The sequence below is a fragment of the Carassius carassius genome, chromosome 1 (genome assembly GCF_963082965.1).
Source record: "Carassius carassius chromosome 1, fCarCar2.1, whole genome shotgun sequence".
NCBI lineage: Eukaryota > Metazoa > Chordata > Actinopteri > Cypriniformes > Cyprinidae > Carassius > Carassius carassius.
In genome coordinates, this window is record NC_081755.1 from 32,940,317 (window position 1) to 32,957,357 (window position 17,041).

Below are 17,041 nucleotides of genomic sequence, written 5' to 3' on the forward strand. Positions count from 1 at the left end.
CAGAGATAGGGCTTAAATATGTTTTAGCACACATTCATTAGGAAAGTTGCTCTTGTTGTTTGAAGCGATCAGTAGAGGTTCTGGGTGGAACGGTTTGGATCATGTGATTGTAAAGCATAATCTGTGGAGACATATGCGGCTCGCTTTGTGTTTGATGCCTGAATGAGGTATTCAGTGTCTCTGCATCTAATGTACACATCTGTCTGTAATAAATATGCTAATAAGTCTTCCTTTTGCTCTCAGTCTTTGATAACAATGCACCGCAAAATACAAAGTATAGGGTTCTTTAAACAAGACTATTACACATTACTTTCACATTACACTTAACCTACATGTTAGAAACATACAAAAACCTGGAAGTTAAGCACGCTGTACACTAAAAGTGTTTTTCTAGCAAACCACCCGTTTTCTAAAAAAGGGGTAATCTTTTTTACAGACATTGACAAATGAAGTTATTTACACATTTGTTGAAAACTGAACACTACACAGTGATTTAGTGTACATTAGTGTATCTCTTTATTTTAGTAGAAGTGCATGGTTTTGATACAAACAAAAAAAAAAAACATTTTTAGTGTATTCACCACAATAACATTATAACTGCTGATTTATTTGCAAAGCATTCTTAATACAAATAATCAATTATTTAGTTGAAGCACCCTCTAAGATTTTATTTTATTATATATATATATATATATATATATATATATATATATATATATATATTCTTTTTTTAAATCAACTCGTTTTAACAGTTTAGGGAAACCTACACTATAACCCTAGATTTGCTATATTAGCAAATATAGCGCAAGCCTTCAATGCAGAGGAATGTTATTTGAATATAGAGGCAAGCCTACTCAATTCTGACAACTGCACATGCAACAAAGGTTAATGTTGCACAACAGAAAGTTTCCCAATAATCCATGTTCAAACAGAACAGAAAGCCGTCACATTACGAGGGAAATTAATACCTCATTCTAAAAGAAACACCTGCATTATCAAAGAGATGAATATTATGAGGCTTGCAACAACATTAAAACGGCCATACTATAAATTTCACTCCCAAGATAACGGATCGGAGTAAAGAATGTGTAAAAACCATTCAGTTCTTATCATATATATTTACTTGTAGTTTTAACTATGTGATAAATCTCAACACCAAAAGTCAAGTTGTCAAAAATATTTGATGTCAGAAACATGTAAAAGTGTAGTGTCTCTGTGGCCGGATCTCTAAAAGTCACGCTTTTCAACAATTCAGACACAACATGTACGATAAAATATTTAAACCAAAACCATAATAAAAACCCCGTTTAGCTCCATGTAGTGTCTATGCAAAGCTGGTAGATAAGTATCTTTTTTAAAACCGTTTAACTGGAGTTTCTTGTACGGTTCCTCCCAGTTTCAAACTAAAGTAAGTTCTCAACAGACCCTGACATGTCTCAGAGATGAAGAGATCATGCTTTAGTGCTACGAATGACAGACCATGATCATGAATGTAGTATGCAGGATAGATAGACATAAATTTCTTCTTTAGTCCAGTTTTATAAGTAGTTTTCATTGCACTAAAAACTCTTGATCTTGGCCTGCAGGTAATTCTAAGTATTTTTTCTATTTCTATAGTGTAAACTGTGAAACCTAATTATCTATCATCATTAATGGGTTTATAAAAAAAAAAAAAATTGTACTTTGTAACCCTGAGCTTGTCAAACCTGCATGATTTCCATTTTGAAAATGATTTATATTTAGGAGCACAACCTAAAGTCAAATAAAATAAAATAATCCCATGCATTTTTACCAACAAAAAGTCCCTAACACTAATATTATTTCTTTGGCCTGAAAAACAGCTTCTTCGTGAGCATGGAAGCAAAACAAGGCACTTGTTTTTTGCCTAACGCAGAGCGATCCCTGCAGTTTTCTACACTGCGAATGGAAACCTTCCTGTTAACAAGTGTCAGGATGTCGGTGAACTCCAGTTTAGATCCATAACACCTCAGGATTTCACACAGATCCTGGATGTACCACGAGCCTCTCACCGTCTCACGATGAGAGTAATATCCTTTACAAGAAGAAGAAAACTCAGTTTGAAAATCTCAGTGACTGCTTAAAGTGACATAACTAAAATCAAGGATGTAAATTGCATTTAATCCAGTATTTAAAGTACACTGTCAACAAATATTGGTAAAAATAAAAAAAGTAGACAAATGAAAGTAAAGCACTGACCTTCAGCAACAGAATAGCACATAAGGAAATCTGCTCCTGCTGGAAGGGTGCAGAGCGCTCCAGCATCCACAACCACTTCATTGACCGGCTGACTGTCCACCACATCCATTGGAGCCACAGGTTCATCATGTTTGTCACCGCGACAAGCCTTGAGTTCAAATAAATTCATGCATTTGCAAGAGGTGTGAAATGTGTATTCATATTGCATTACTGTAAATACACTGCAAAGGACATTTTGTGGAAGAAGGACAAATTACCTGCAAGATGAAGATCTTGGGTTTCCCTACAAGGCTACGGCATTCATTCCCCTTGAACAAATCAGTGATTTCTTGAATTTGGATCTGCCCATCATTGGCATAGATGTGACCATTTTCCCCATGACTTAAAAAGACACAGACAAAACAGTCTGCATCTACATGACTAGCGGCAGCAGCTGAAATCAAAGGAACACTGGATTAAACAAAACCTACACTCGATTCAGAGCATGATGTGCCATGCTGTTTTGACTTTTCCCTCAAGTTAGTGATTAAGTTGATTCTAGCACACCAATCAGTGCTATAGCAATAATTTAGAAACAGTGTGATTAATTTCACACTTTTTAATATTTATATTATTATACTTACAACTGAAAGCACTGGAATAAATATGTTTTTTAAATTGAGAGTAGAGTTAAATTATTATTATTCTTTTTTTTGTGGTAATCAAGAGTAGAGCTTTTTAAAAACTTTTTAAGCTACAGCAGTCAACATCTAAAGTAGATCAAAAAAGTTCATCCTCAAGTCCATTACACGAGCACCGCCTTGACTGTACAAAACACATCCAGAATGAGAGAAAGCGGCAGTGCACGGTGTTTTCACAGCTTGCTGTGTCCTGTGTAAAAATAGGGCTTTATGGGATTGATTAAGTGACTCATCTAAAACGTGTGCGCTGGACTGGCTTGTCAAAGTAAAGCGCAAACATCATTTAAATAACCATATCCCATTTAGTTTTTAGTAGTATTAAGTTTCAAAGCAATTTAGATTGTTTCTTCTTATTGTTAACGTTCATAATGGTAGAGGCAGGGCATACAATATTGTGTGCATTGAAAACACAGATGGACAAAACCAAAGTTAACAGAGTTTCAATGACTATTTCAAAGAACATGTTTTCTCAAAACCAGCACTGTGGGATTATTGTTCTGCAGAATAAAAACTCAACTGCAACTCTGAAAACCTTGATTAGCTTGTTGTTTGTAAACTATTGGCAAGTTTAACAAGATTACATCTTTAATATGAATGAATATGAATGCATAAATTTTATGCATACAAGTTGCATATTTTTGTTCAATTGTAAATATTTACTATATTTTCATTATTAAGTGGTGCTAAAATTAAATGTCTTGATTTGGTCTACACTAGAAGTGTTCCGTTAAGGCTGCAGTCGGTAACTTTTGATGCTCTAGCGGTTAATAAACAGAACTGCTTGCGTCTTGTGAAAGAATATTGTAGCCGGAGCTACTTCTCTCTGTTTATGTCTATGGAGAATCACAAAGGTACCGGGTTACTCCGCTGCGATACTCCCGAAGCAATCTAAAATAGTCCGAATATAAACACTTGTTATAGATGTACCCTAGTGATTCAGGACAGGCTAAAAATACGGTTTGAAAAAATGGATTCATGGTTTACTCGCTTATTTTATACTTTTTGTAAATTTTGAACACAAAAAAAAAAAAAGGTTACGGACCACAGCTCTGATTGGTTGTTTCTTACTGGGCGTGGTGTATTTCTGCAAATGGCAATAGGACCACTGGGAGAAGCCAGAGGAGCTTGATTTTTTTCACAGATTATCGGTCTCATATTATACTGTCAGGACATAATGACAGGTTTAACAAATATGTAAAAAATACATTTTTACAAACGTTACCTACTGCAGCTTTAACTCTGCTAAACTATAATTACTAAAACATATAAAAACTAAATAGCAATGTGATTACAAAAAAACTAAACCAAAACTAACAAAACCATTAATGAATCTAACTGAAACTAAACTGAAATTATAGGAATTTGAAAACAATATTAAAATAAACTAATTAAAAAATTGTAATATCCTTGGTTGTAACCATCAGAATAATAATAATAAAAAAACACTTGAAATATTTCAGTTTGTGTGCAATGAATCTAGAATATAAAAAAGTGTGCCGTTTTTAAATAACTTTTCCATGATATACAATTTTTTTGTTTGATCAAATTATATTTCAAAATTTAAACCGTGCCAAAGATGTTGTTGATAAGCTGCTGTGTTTAACCTTGATCATTTTAGTCGGGCTCCCATTTCTCAAAACAAGAGAAAGTATTGAGGTGTACCTTCTCTGATTATGGTTAAAACTTCTTCCCGTTTGTAATCATTATAAGTCTTCACTTCAAACCCCAGCTCCTGAAATCTGACAACAGATATGAAAGAAAATTGACATATTAGTTATTTTTTTGTTACTTTAATAAATAATAATAATAATAACAACTGTTTCTTTATCAACCAACACAGTGACAGTCACACAGATCTCAGTGACAGTGGTCATGTGATACTGTTACTGTCTGGTGTCCATATAACAATTTGAGCACTATCATTATGTCTTTTTGATTACTTTGCCAAATACCTTTTAGCAAGATTCTGCTTGTCTGCTTCTGTGCCAGAGCGGCTGTTCAACCTGAGCTGCCAGTAGAAATTTTCATGGTTAAAGATCAGAGCCATTCCTCGCTTCTTGTGATCCATCTTATACTCCTCATCAGGATTCAGGCGGACCAAACTGACAAACAAGATATAAAACATCATAAATATGCTTGAACTCCAAACTGTACAATTTCTACATGGTTACAATGAGGTTTTCACCTTTGATTAATGCTATCGGTTTCGGTTTCGTCTTCTCTGACTGAAAGAAAAGGCATAATCAACACACACCACTAAAAATATGACTTGCAAAGCAATAATATGAAATGTTTAAATGTTCACAGGGATTCAAACCACAGTGAAAGATATTGGAGTGACTGTGGTTTAAAAAAGAAGAAGCGGTGTAATAAAATGAAGACCTAAAGTTTACTGAAAACACACCAAGGTCAAGCATGTTTGTTGAGCACCTGGTCAGGCTAAATTTCAAAGGCTTCACAACTGGTTTGTCAAGCATTGTAGAGTTTACATAGGCAAATTACATTTTCTTTCTTTCTTTCTCTCTCTCTCTCTCTTCTGCATTTTTCTACTCAGGTCACACACGAGTTATAAACAGGATTCAATTCTACCTGTCTGTCCCGCTAAAGCGCTGTCCTTCTCCACAGACCCTAAGGAGAGAGAAAATAAAACATATTCGTGACTTAAACATCATATGAATTGATTTATTGAGCTAGAGGACTCATATTTGACGTGTATGATCGCAATTACTTTTGACTCATGTTTAGACAGACACCACCTAACGTTACTACTTCAGGTGCAGGAATAAGGAAATGAAGCCTGCAGCGTTTCGTGAACATTAACTGTGTCCAAATATTTAGTTACTTTTCTTACAGGATTACTTGATAAACAGCTTACCGGATTCATCGCTTTTGACCTGACTTGCCATCGCCGCTTCAGCGGAGAGAATCTGTGCGATCCCGAGGAAGGGTTTAACAACAAAGTAAGAACAGAAACAAGCACAAAACTGACTAGGCAACAAACGCAACAGTTAACGTATGTAATGGAACTGAAACGTTAACCAATCACAGGCCACTACAACCTTAACCAATCACAATTCGGTATGTCAACCAATCAGAGGCGGCCTGTCGCTGTCGAACCTTTGGTCGAACTGGTCGGACTCGATGAAGCTGCTTTCAACTTCCGCGTTGATTTCTTCTTTTCTTTCCTTCCATCTTTCTTTCCGTCTTTCTTTGTAGCATCTACATTTCAGCGTAACATGAGACGTGGAAAAACAACAAACTTCATTCGCTATTATATTATATTATATTATATTATATTATATTATATTATATTATATTATATTATATTATATTATATTATATTATATTATATTATATTATATTATATTATATTATATTATATTATATTATATTTAATATGCTAATTATGTTTGATGCCTTACTATTTAGGTCTGTAAGCATTTTCTCTATGGAGTTAAGAAAGGAAGTTTATTAAAATAAACGAATAAACAGGATAATTCAAGAACCTCGATTTTTTTATAATTTTCTAATTAAAAAATATAAGTATTAAAATAAGATTATATTATTTAAAACATTCTAATAGCATTTAAAGGTATTTGAGAGATTCAAATTAGGATTTAATGGGGTAAAAAAAAAGTTAAGTATTTTTGAAATCTTAAGGTGATTTTTAAGTTTATCTGCCATTTAACTTTGCTGTTTCTTCCTATTTTAAAATAAAGTAAGTTCCCAACAGCCCAGTAGGCACTAAAGTACGTCACACATATGAAGAAGAGATCATGCTTTAGCTGTTAATAACAAATAATGATCATCAATGTAGTGTGCACGATTGATATACATTACTATAAATATATATATTTTTAATGATTTAAAACAAAAAAAAAAATTCATAGGTCCCCTTTAATTTATCTTTTTAGTTACACCACAGAGAGCTTTTCTTGACCTAATAAATGTGATGTCTTCACCTGGCCTGTAGGTAATTCAAAATATTTTTGCATTGCTACTGCCTGATACATTGCGGTAAATTAAAAAGTAAACTGAATATCATCCGAGTTAAAAATTAAACTAAAACTGAAATAACTTGTACTTTGTAACCTTGAGCTTGTCAAACCTTCAGGCTAAAACATGCAAACTTGAATGATTTCCATTTCTGAAATTGAATATATAGGAGTTTAAAATAAATTAAATAATAAAACAAAATAATCCCTGATTTTGCACCTTCAATAGGGCCCTAGCACTACTGTTCCTTCTTGAAAATATATATTATGCATATTTTTATATAAACAGTAAAACAGCTACAGTTTTTGTAAAATAATGCATTTGTACAACAGCGACTAAAGTGTTAATCGTTTATTAACTCTAAGTAAAAATTTTTCTCTGGCCACAAAAATTATTTTACTACTAATACATTGCTCCCAAAGCATGTAACGAAACCGGAACGTTAAAGTGACCTCGTCCTGCGAGCAGCGAACACAGACAACCAAGTGTGAATTCATATGGATGTTTATTAAACTACACTACAGGGGAACATGAAACATCTGACTAAACACAAACATACAGTACACACGTTAAACATAGATGCCAACGCAAGGAAGGCATGGAGAGAGAGAGAGAGAGAGAGAGAGAGAGAGAGAGAGAGAGAGAGAGAGAGAGAGAGAGAGTGCTCACATAGAATCAACGAAGTTGCAAGCTTTCAAAGGTGAGGGGAATGTTAATGGAACCGCAAGTTAAGAAAGCTTACTTTTTGGGTGTGGAAGAGGTTTTATCTGGTTTTCCGGTAGCACTCCTTTTGGTTGGATTGACCAGTAACAAGGCATATAGTTTCACCAGGAAAGTGTTTCTTTGTCCTTTCCTTTGTGACACCTCATTTGCATGGCGTGATTAACTGGTAAACCAAACTATGGTACAAATAGTATGATGCATTTTAGGATCACATAGTGTACATATTTGATTGAGGAATAAAAAGCAGATCATTTTGATACCAAGGATGAAGATCTTAAAGCAGATATACATTCGTATACTGGAATATAAGCATTGAGAGTCCAAATAATACGAATAAAGAATTGTAACTAGGCTCCTGCAATAGTGAAACATACAAAAAATGCATGCACATACCAGATACATTTGTAACTGATTAATTATAGTCTAAATTAATAAAATGCAAATGTCAAAGGGCTAAAGGAATCTCTACAACATTATGCCCAAACGATCTTACGTGATCCTAAGCAGAGGCTACACACTGTACCTATACACAACTAAACTACTAACAGATTTTGGCGGAGCCGGTTCTGATGCTCTGGTACCATCTTTCTGATGGTAGGAGCTGCAAGAGACTGTGGGAGGGATGGGTGGGGTCCTTCACGATACTGTTGGCTTTGCTGAAGCATTGTGTGAGGAAAATATCCAGGAAGGAGAGGAGAAGGGCACCGATGATCTTTGCAGCTGTGTTCACTGTCCACCGGAGGGCCTTGCGGTCTGCTGCACTACAGTTCCCATACCAGACAGTGATGCAGCTGGTCAGCGTGCTCTCTATGGTTCCTCTGTAGAATGTGGTAAGGATGGGTGGAGGGAGACTTGCTCTTTTCACCCGGCAGAGAAAGTGTAGGTGCTGATGTGCCTTCTTGGAGAGTGACATGGTGTTGGTGGTCCAGATGAGATCCTGTGTTGAACACCTTTAGGAATTTAGTGCGTCTGACTCTCTCCACAGTCGAGCTGACGATGGTCAGTGGGGGGTGGTCTACAGCGTTTCTCCTGAAGTCCATCACAACCTCCTTTGTCTTCTCCACATTGAGGGACAGGTTGTTAGTGCCACACCATTCAGCCAGCTTTGCCACTTCCTCTCTGTAGTGCGTTTCATCATTGTCGCTGATGAGACCTACCACAATTTTGTCATCTGCAAACTTGATGATGTGGTTGGAGCTGAACTTGGGAGTGCAGTTGTGGGTCAGCAGTGTGTGGAGCAGTAGACTGAGAACACAGTCTTGTGGAGTGACACAGACTTACTGGGGTCTTCCAGTTAGAAAGTCCAGGATCCTTTTACAGAGGGAATTGTTAAGGCACAGCAGGTTTAGTTTATTAATGAGCTGTTGTGGTGTTACTGTGTTGAATGCTGAGCTGGAGTCTATGAACAGGATTCTGACTGAAGTCAAGTCAAGTCACCTTTATTTATATAGCGCTTTAAACAAAAACGATTGTGTCAAAGCAACTGAACAACATTAATTAGGAAAACAGTGTGTCAATAATGCAAAATGAAAGCTAAAGGAAGTTCATCACTGAAATCAGTGATGTCATCATCTCAGTTCAGTTTAAATAGTGTTTGTGCATTCATTTCCAATCAAGTCAACGATATCACTGTAAATGAAGTGTTCCCAACTAAGCAAGCCAGAGGTGACAGCGGCAAGGAACCAAAACTCCATCGGTGACAGAATGGAGAAAAAAAAACCTTGGGAGAAACCAGGCTCAACCAGGACAAAACCAGCAGTTCAATTACAGGCTGCATCAAAGTCAGATCGGCAGAAGAATGATCTGTTTCCTGTGGTCTTGTCCTGATGGTCATCTGTGACAAGGTCTTTACAGTGGATCTGTATCTGGGGCTCTAGTTGTCCTGGTCTCCGCTGTCTTTCGGCTGTAGAGGTTCTCTAGGTGCTGATCCACCATCTGGTCTGGATACGTACTGGATCCGTGTGCATTGACCCTCTGATCTGGATACAGACTGGATCTGGTGGCTACGCTGACCTCGGAATCAGAGAGAAACAGACTAATATTAGCGTAGATTCTTCTAATGATGTAGCAAGGACATCAGGTGTTATAGGAAGTGTTCCCAGTTCCGGTTTATCTAATTAATGCAGCCTAAAAAAAATAATGGTTTTGGATATAAGAAACGTACTAGTGTGTTATGTGTAAGCCAGGTTAAAGAGATAGGTCTTTAATATAGATTTAAACAGCAAGAGTGTGTCTGCCTCCTGAACAGTGTTAACAGGATCGAGCTAATATGGTCATACTTCCTGGTTCTAGTAAGAACTCTAGCTGCTGCATTTTGGTCTAGCTGGAGTTTGTTTATTAAGCGTGCAGAACAACAACCCAATGAAGCATTACAATAATCTAACACTGAGGTCATAAACGCATGGATTAACATTTCAGCATTTGAAATTGAGACCATCGGCCGTAATTTAGATATATTTTTGAGATGGAGAAATGCAGTTTTACAAATGCTAGAAATGTGGCTTTCTAATGAAAGATTGCTATCAAATAACACACCTAGGTTCCTAACTGATAACGAAGAATTGACAGACGAGTCTTTATTTTCTAGGTGGGTAACAGCCAGGTGGAGGGTGGAGGAAATTGCATTGCCTGTAGAGTGGTTTGGATGGTATGCAAACTAGAGTGGATCAAGTGTGCTGGAGAGGCAGGTTTTGATGTTGTGCATGACTAACCTCTAAAAGCACTTCATCATGATTGGAGTCAGTGCTATGGGATGGTAGTCATTTAGATAGAACACAGGTGATTTTTTTGGTACCATACCGGTGTGATTGTTGTGGATTAAGACATGTGGGGATGACTGCCTGGGGAGTTAATCTTCAGTCAACCCTGGAATTCTTCAGCAGTCACTGCATCTTCATCTCTGGACTGCGGCCTGCAGTTCCACTGTGGCCTGCCGGACCTGCAGGTCACATTTTACAGCCCAGCCATGTGCTTACTAAGGAGATAGGACTCTCTCAACCACAACAGAGTCAAGAACAACCTCAGAGTTTCAAGAGATTGCAACTTTGGCCATCAAATAGAACCAACCAGACCATCTTCAGAGGCTTCATGAGACTCTTGTTCCACAGCCAAGTCAAATGCAAGTATCGTTCCTTTCACCAGACAGAGGTTTCTGATTCTGATTTCGGTTTGTGCGCATATGAAAGGATTTTTCAGAAAAATTCATACAAGACATAGTCAGCCAGACGATGAACATTATAACATCAATTATTATATGATGCAATCACACTTGTAGCAATATTTGTTAGTTCTGTTTGTTGATTCAGGGTAAGCATCATCTGGGGTCCTCTGAGGGTCAGCATCATCTCTTCTCAGGTGTTTAGGATACAGACTGGAGCTTGTGTAAATCCTAATTACCCCGTTGCAAAACATAGAAACAAATAGAGACATCATTAGCATAGCTGCTGTTCCGACAGAGTAAAATTAATTACTTTAACCCAAGCTAAAGAATAAGAATGCGCATTTGCCTTGCATCTTGGTTTAGGTGTTGTGCAACTGAACTGGATATTTTCTCCAGGAAAAACAGCTGCATGTGTGGAGATCAGGGAAAGAGTCGGCATCCACAGCTCACCTGCAAAATAAATATGTAATTATTTAAAAATGTATAAAGATTATGACATTTATGAATCTTTATGAAATTTCTGTTGCTCATTTCCACCCAAAATAATGTGTGAAGATGTTAAACATTTAACATACCTGAACAAACAAGACCTGCATCTTCATCATGGAGGTGAAGGGACTGCCCGGTCCTGGGCCCGGGTAACTTTTGAGGTCTGGTACAGTTATGTCATACAAAAATCTATTATCCAGAGTCAAAGCTTAATAAATAATATCTGGCATCTAACTAGTGTGAAGTGAAGTGACATACAGCCAAGTATGGTGACTCATACTCAGAATTCGTGCTCTGCATTTAACCCATCCAAAGTGCACACACACAGAGGTGAACACACACACACCGTGAACACACTCTCTAAACTCTCTAACCACTAGGTTAGACCACTTTGTGTCCAAAACCTTAGTGGACGTTATCGAGTGCACTCATTTAATCCCATAATGCACTAAAATAACAAGTGTTTTGGGGTATAAAACACATTTTGGGGTAATCTATCACTTTAAAAGCAAAGGGCCTTAGTTTGGTTAAGAAAAAAAGGTAATTATAGTATCAGACTTTCAAGTTTGAACAACAAACGTACACACTATCAGTGTTTGGGATTGACAGCCTCACGAGTGTGAGGTGAAATGTCCTATTCACACTGCAGTTTTCAAAAAAAGCTTGAATATTGTCTGTTTAAATGTGCAGCTAAGCCTGCATTCTATTGGTGACTGTCACCTGTAATCATATTGACTAAAGTACATTTTAAAGATTTTTTTTTCCAAAACTGCTCATCACAGTTGACAAGACAAAAGTTCAATTGAGGTGCGATTTCATCCTTCAAGAGAGCTGGAAATAGGTGCACACTTTGTTAATTATTAAACAGCCTGTACCTATAATTGTTGATCAGTTAGGCACACCGTAAGAAAAAAGTATGTAAAATAAAAAGCAGAAGATAATTTTCTGCCAGGGTTTTATCAGTCTTTATTTATCTTGCACACTCTTAAAATTAAAGGTGCTCAAAGGTTTTCCCCATAGACTAACCATTTTTGGTGAAGCACTCAGTCAAAGATTCTTTAGAGAAGTGGTTCCTGTGGCTCAGTGGTAAAGCGTTGTGTTAGCAGTGCAAGAGTTTGTGGGTTTAATTCTCAGGGGACACACATACTAGTCAAAAAAAATGTACAGCCTGAATGCACTGTATGTCACTTTGGGTAAAAGTGTCTGCTAAATGTAAGAATCATTTAACTTTTTTTTTTAATCTGAAGACACGTAGACTTTCTCCACAAAGAAGCTTTATGAAATTGAAAGGTTCTTTAGATGTTAAAGGTTCTTCATGGAACCATTTAGACAAAAAGGTCCTAATATGGAATAGTGAATCACCTTTATATTTAAGAGCATAATCCTAAAACACAAAAGGCAATGTGCAATTTAAAATCAAGCAGTTAAAACAGCTGTGAAAAATCCAGAAATTATGGAAATTTAGAAATGAGATTTGAGTAATCTCGTTATTCTAGACAATGATTCAGTTTTGCGTCATGATTACATAATGTTGTTAAGCAACTTTAAGCAAAAGACTGACCTGCCTTTAGTAACTTCCAACCAAAATTAATAGGAAATACTGTGTGAATTACCAAAACCCCACACGAAGCCTGCAATCTGCGCAGCTGACAACTGTCCCATTTACACATGGCTTGCTGAAAATACAGTTGTGAGTCTTGAAAATGTACGGGTGTGAGTTTGTTTAGAGAATGTGATAATGTGAGAATATGATAAAACCATGGTTTATTTTTATAAGGGTTGTGATGTCCACATGCTTTTTTGTTGTTGTTGTTGTTGAAGAAATTATGGAGACTGTGCCATTTATATCAAAAAGGTGGCCAAAAAGTGAATTTTTGAATTAAATGTTTGGCCAATAGCCTAAACAAGGATTTGATTGTCCTGTAAGTGTAACAGCAGCAATTACCCTTTGGCTCGCTTTGCAGGCATTTGTAATAACATGTTATGTACATAAATTATTTATTTTGTATTAGCCTAAATTATGTATTTTTAACAGTGTTATTAACCAATCGTTATTGCATCATTTTTATATAATGCATTTTAAGTTTTTAGTTTTTATAACAACAACAGTGTATTAATACTTTGTAAATTATAACTTTAATACAGTGTATTAATACTTTGTACATTTTTATTTGAAGTAACAAAACCAAAAAACAAAACAAAAAGAAAGATGATTTTTTTTTATTGAATTTATTTTAATAAATTAAAAAAATTATTTATAGTTGACACCTAGATGAACAATTGCAGTTGTTTTTATGACCGTAAGTCATTCTCCTCAAATGCTATTGACTTTATAAAAGTGTATACCAATATTGCATGCAACTTTAGAGACAGTCCAATGTCAAGCTTATGCCTGTTTTTTTTTTACCTTCTTCCATTTTCTTTTCTTTGCGCCGGATTGCTCATGTCTTTAAACAGGGCATAGATGCCCAACCATCAATTATGAACATTCAGCAGCAAAGATGAAGTGCGGAATGGTGCGTTTTCGTTTATTTCTTCTTTTTTTTTTGAGCAACTGAGATGGTGACCCCTGGGAGTTGGTGCCTTGCGCAAAATGCGTACTCTGTGTATAGGGAGCGGCGGTACTTATAAAGACCTACATTTATCAGCTCATCAGAATACATTATAGCTTACATAATAAGGGACAAAAACTGCAGTTTTGAGTGGAGTGGCCAAAGATGTGGCCAAGCTTAGGTCAGTGACCAATCAATAGTATCCCTGGCCAGTGCCCCCCCCCCCTGGCTCCGCCCCTGCCCAGAGTGTGTTGTGCACTGGTGAATGTGATTTCACCAAGTACAACGTGTTCCTGGATCAACATTCTAATCAACCAATCAGAATCGAGGGATACATTTTCAAGACATTTCAGATTTAGGCTTACAATCAGGGTTAGATGCTTCTACACCCTTGTTATTCACCTATCATTTCCCTCTGATTTTAGGAATAAATTATGAGTAGGGTGAGGTTTAGGTGTAGGGATTGGGTTAGGTCTATATTTTTAGACAGTAATGTTGATCCAGGATCAACAAAATATGTTGATCCAGGAACATGTCTTACTCGGCAAAATCGCGGTGACCGTTGTGAACTCTAGCAGACTCTGATAGTTGCAGGGAAAGGCTATGGTCTGTGGCCCGATATTGCCTAGTTCTTTGAAGTAGTTCTTTCTTGACTCTCTTCATGATTCCTCATTTTTTAAAAGCTGTGTGAGCCCCATTAAACAATTTTAGTCATCATTTAGACCATTTTCAGAGCAGTCAAGATCAAATCAAGGCAACACAAACATCCCTGAAGGATAATTAGACTAAACTGCAGTTTTAGAAAGAACAAATGGTGGAAAACTAAAACCTGAAAGCTGGAACTAAACATGAGAGATGACCAATAAACATACTTATTACATAGTGTAATAAAGATATTGTACCACCACTAACTTACACAGTTCATGAACATTTATAATACTGTATTGAGAATAAAATATTATTGTAGTATTAATATTGTGACATAAAATATTAAATATTTCATTTTTTTTTATCATAGCAAATCACAAGAGAAATATTAAGGGAATAGTTTAAGACAGTTATGCATATTTGTCAAAATATGTTGGAAGTAGTTTAGTCTCTCGTTGTCTGTCTCAGAGAATATGTGGCATTAATGCAGCATTAGAAAGCTCTGTCAGTTTTTTACTTTCACTTTCTCTATAATGAAAGGACTGACCTTCACTCTCATAACTCTTGTGCACAGTTTGCATGTTGCTTACTTGAGTTTCTAGACCCTTCCAATGATATCAAATGTTTCTAGGCCACATGATAGGCACTTTAATCTTTAATCTTTGATAGGTCTTTAATCTTAAGTGACACCAAAAAACAGGAACATCGTTAGGAAATCCTTGGGGGGATGTGCTGGAGCTAAGCAAGTTTCCGGCTAAAGCCCTGTCAAGCCCCGCCCTAGCACTGCCACTGCTGCACTGCACAGTTATTATGAGTAATTTCACTAAACTAAGGTTGTGTCCTTTTACAGGGTAATTTACACCACTAATTATTGTTTGAATATGTGAATAAAACAAGTTGTATTTATTTATTTTAATTTACTGTGGATGAACATTCATGCTGCCCTTACCCATTAAACAGTCTGTATGAAGAAAGCACCTTTTATGATATATATGATTAAAGCCAAAACTGCTAAGTGCTAAATACCAGTAAAATGTGGCTTCTTCAAAGAGCATCTGACCTTCACTGTTGTCATGTGGGGGACAAGAATGGTTTGTTTGACATCAAACCCCTGCTGCTATGCTGTATTTCTTCACTAACAGCAAATGTGTTAAGCCAATATTTCAAGCAAAATTTTAGAGTTTATGTTTAAATTTGCCTCTATAAACGAAAGAGAGATGAAAGGACTTAATATGCAAAATATCAAATGATCTCTGAAAAGATGTGAAACAGACTGTCCACATGTGATAGGAATAACTAAAGGGAATTAAGAAACCACATAAGATAGGGAGTACTCTAAAATGGAGTTAAAGAGAAGCATTCAGTGGGATTTCCTAATAATGTTCCTGGTTTAGCCGGATGCATTTTTAAACACATTTGAAGAATAGTTTTGATCTCAGAATGTGTTAATAATACACTGATTAATCTGCGAAGCACATGTGAGGAAGTGCCCTTTTGGACACAGAGTGCACATTTCCTTAATCCAGATATTTAAAAACTAGATTTACAGCATATTTGCAGGTGTAATTTTATAACACGAAACTTTTTTTAAATTAAAAATAACACACAGCTAGTGAAACCTTGAACTCAAAGAGCAAAACCTCAGCCCAATGCACAACATTAAGCACATTCTCATTCTCACACTTTTTGCAAAACACTAAACACACTTCTCTACATTAGACCCAGAAATCTAACATAATGTCACTTCTTTGCCATATCAAAACACTCCTTTTTAAAATACTACACATATTGATCAGACACGGCCATCAGGTGTTAGGTGCTTAACAGTAAACTCAACAGCCAAGCTGTAAGCACTATAAAAAGTTAACAGGTGAATTTTTGTCTTCAACAAAAATGAAAGGCAGTGGTGCAGGAAGAGGAATAGGCAGAAACATCTTTGGTCAGAGGGCTCTTTTGAATATCTGGGTCATCGTGGTGGTGGCATGCCAGAATAGGTCCTTTGCAAGGGAGGACCTTGACTGTGATATGGATGAAGTGGCCATGCCCAGCTATATGAAGAGATGATGCGGTGTTGAGGTGTTGTTTACTCATCTCCACAAAAGTGTATGTACTACTGTATATTGTATTTGGAATATGTTGTGATTTTCAGTGCAAAATGCAGCCTACAGTAGTTGCATTGATGTACTGAAAGATTTTACAGTGCGGTGAGAAATAAATATTTTCATGAATGTGCAGTACTTGCCTCGTGTGTTGTGTTTTGGTCAATATATTTATGTACTTTAAAAAAACAAAAAAAAAACAAACAAAACAAAACATTAAAAATAGAAATGTAAAAAAGTGTTTAAGATTGTGCCCAGTGTCTAAGTAATTCAAACAGAATCCAGCTGTGTGCCATATGGTACCAAAACTGGGTTTTGTTAAATTATGGTAAAGTTTTACATTTCATTCAGTTTCATTTTGCAAAAGATCTGAAATGTTCTGATACTTTTGTGTGGGGGTGTGTCAATTGTTTTTAGTGTTTTGACAAAATGAGTCTTGTTAAAATTGTGTCTAGGCAGTCGTAAAAAACTGTAAAC

At 36.3% G+C, this 17,041-nt stretch overlaps 1 protein-coding gene across 1 annotated transcript; it reads right to left on the bottom strand.

Moving 5' to 3' along the window:
- Positions 1–722: 722 nt before the first annotated feature.
- Positions 723–5,928, bottom strand: LOC132146286 (caspase-6-like). Its single transcript, XM_059557003.1, has 8 exons — positions 5,773–5,928; positions 5,487–5,525; positions 5,083–5,122; positions 4,850–4,999; positions 4,560–4,636; positions 2,475–2,650; positions 2,218–2,365; positions 723–2,053 (listed from the first exon to the last, which is right to left on the bottom strand). The coding sequence occupies exons 1-8, from the start codon at positions 5,801–5,803 to the stop codon at positions 1,818–1,820; spliced, it is 897 nt and encodes a 298-aa protein (XP_059412986.1). The 5' UTR covers positions 5,804–5,928; the 3' UTR covers positions 723–1,817.
- Positions 5,929–17,041: the final 11,113 nt, after the last annotated feature.

Excerpts from the sequence above, each read along its gene's own strand:
- LOC132146286 (XM_059557003.1), bottom strand. The coding sequence starts at position 5,803 with ATGGCAAGTCAGGTCAAAAGCGATGAATCCG. Across the intron at positions 5,526-5,772 it reads GGTCAAAAGCGATGAATCCG|GGTCTGTGGAGAAGGACAGC; the intron begins GTAAGCTGTTTA and ends CTCTCTCCTTAG. Across the intron at positions 4,637-4,849 it reads AAGCAGAATCTTGCTAAAAG|ATTTCAGGAGCTGGGGTTTG; the intron begins GTATTTGGCAAA and ends ATCTGTTGTCAG.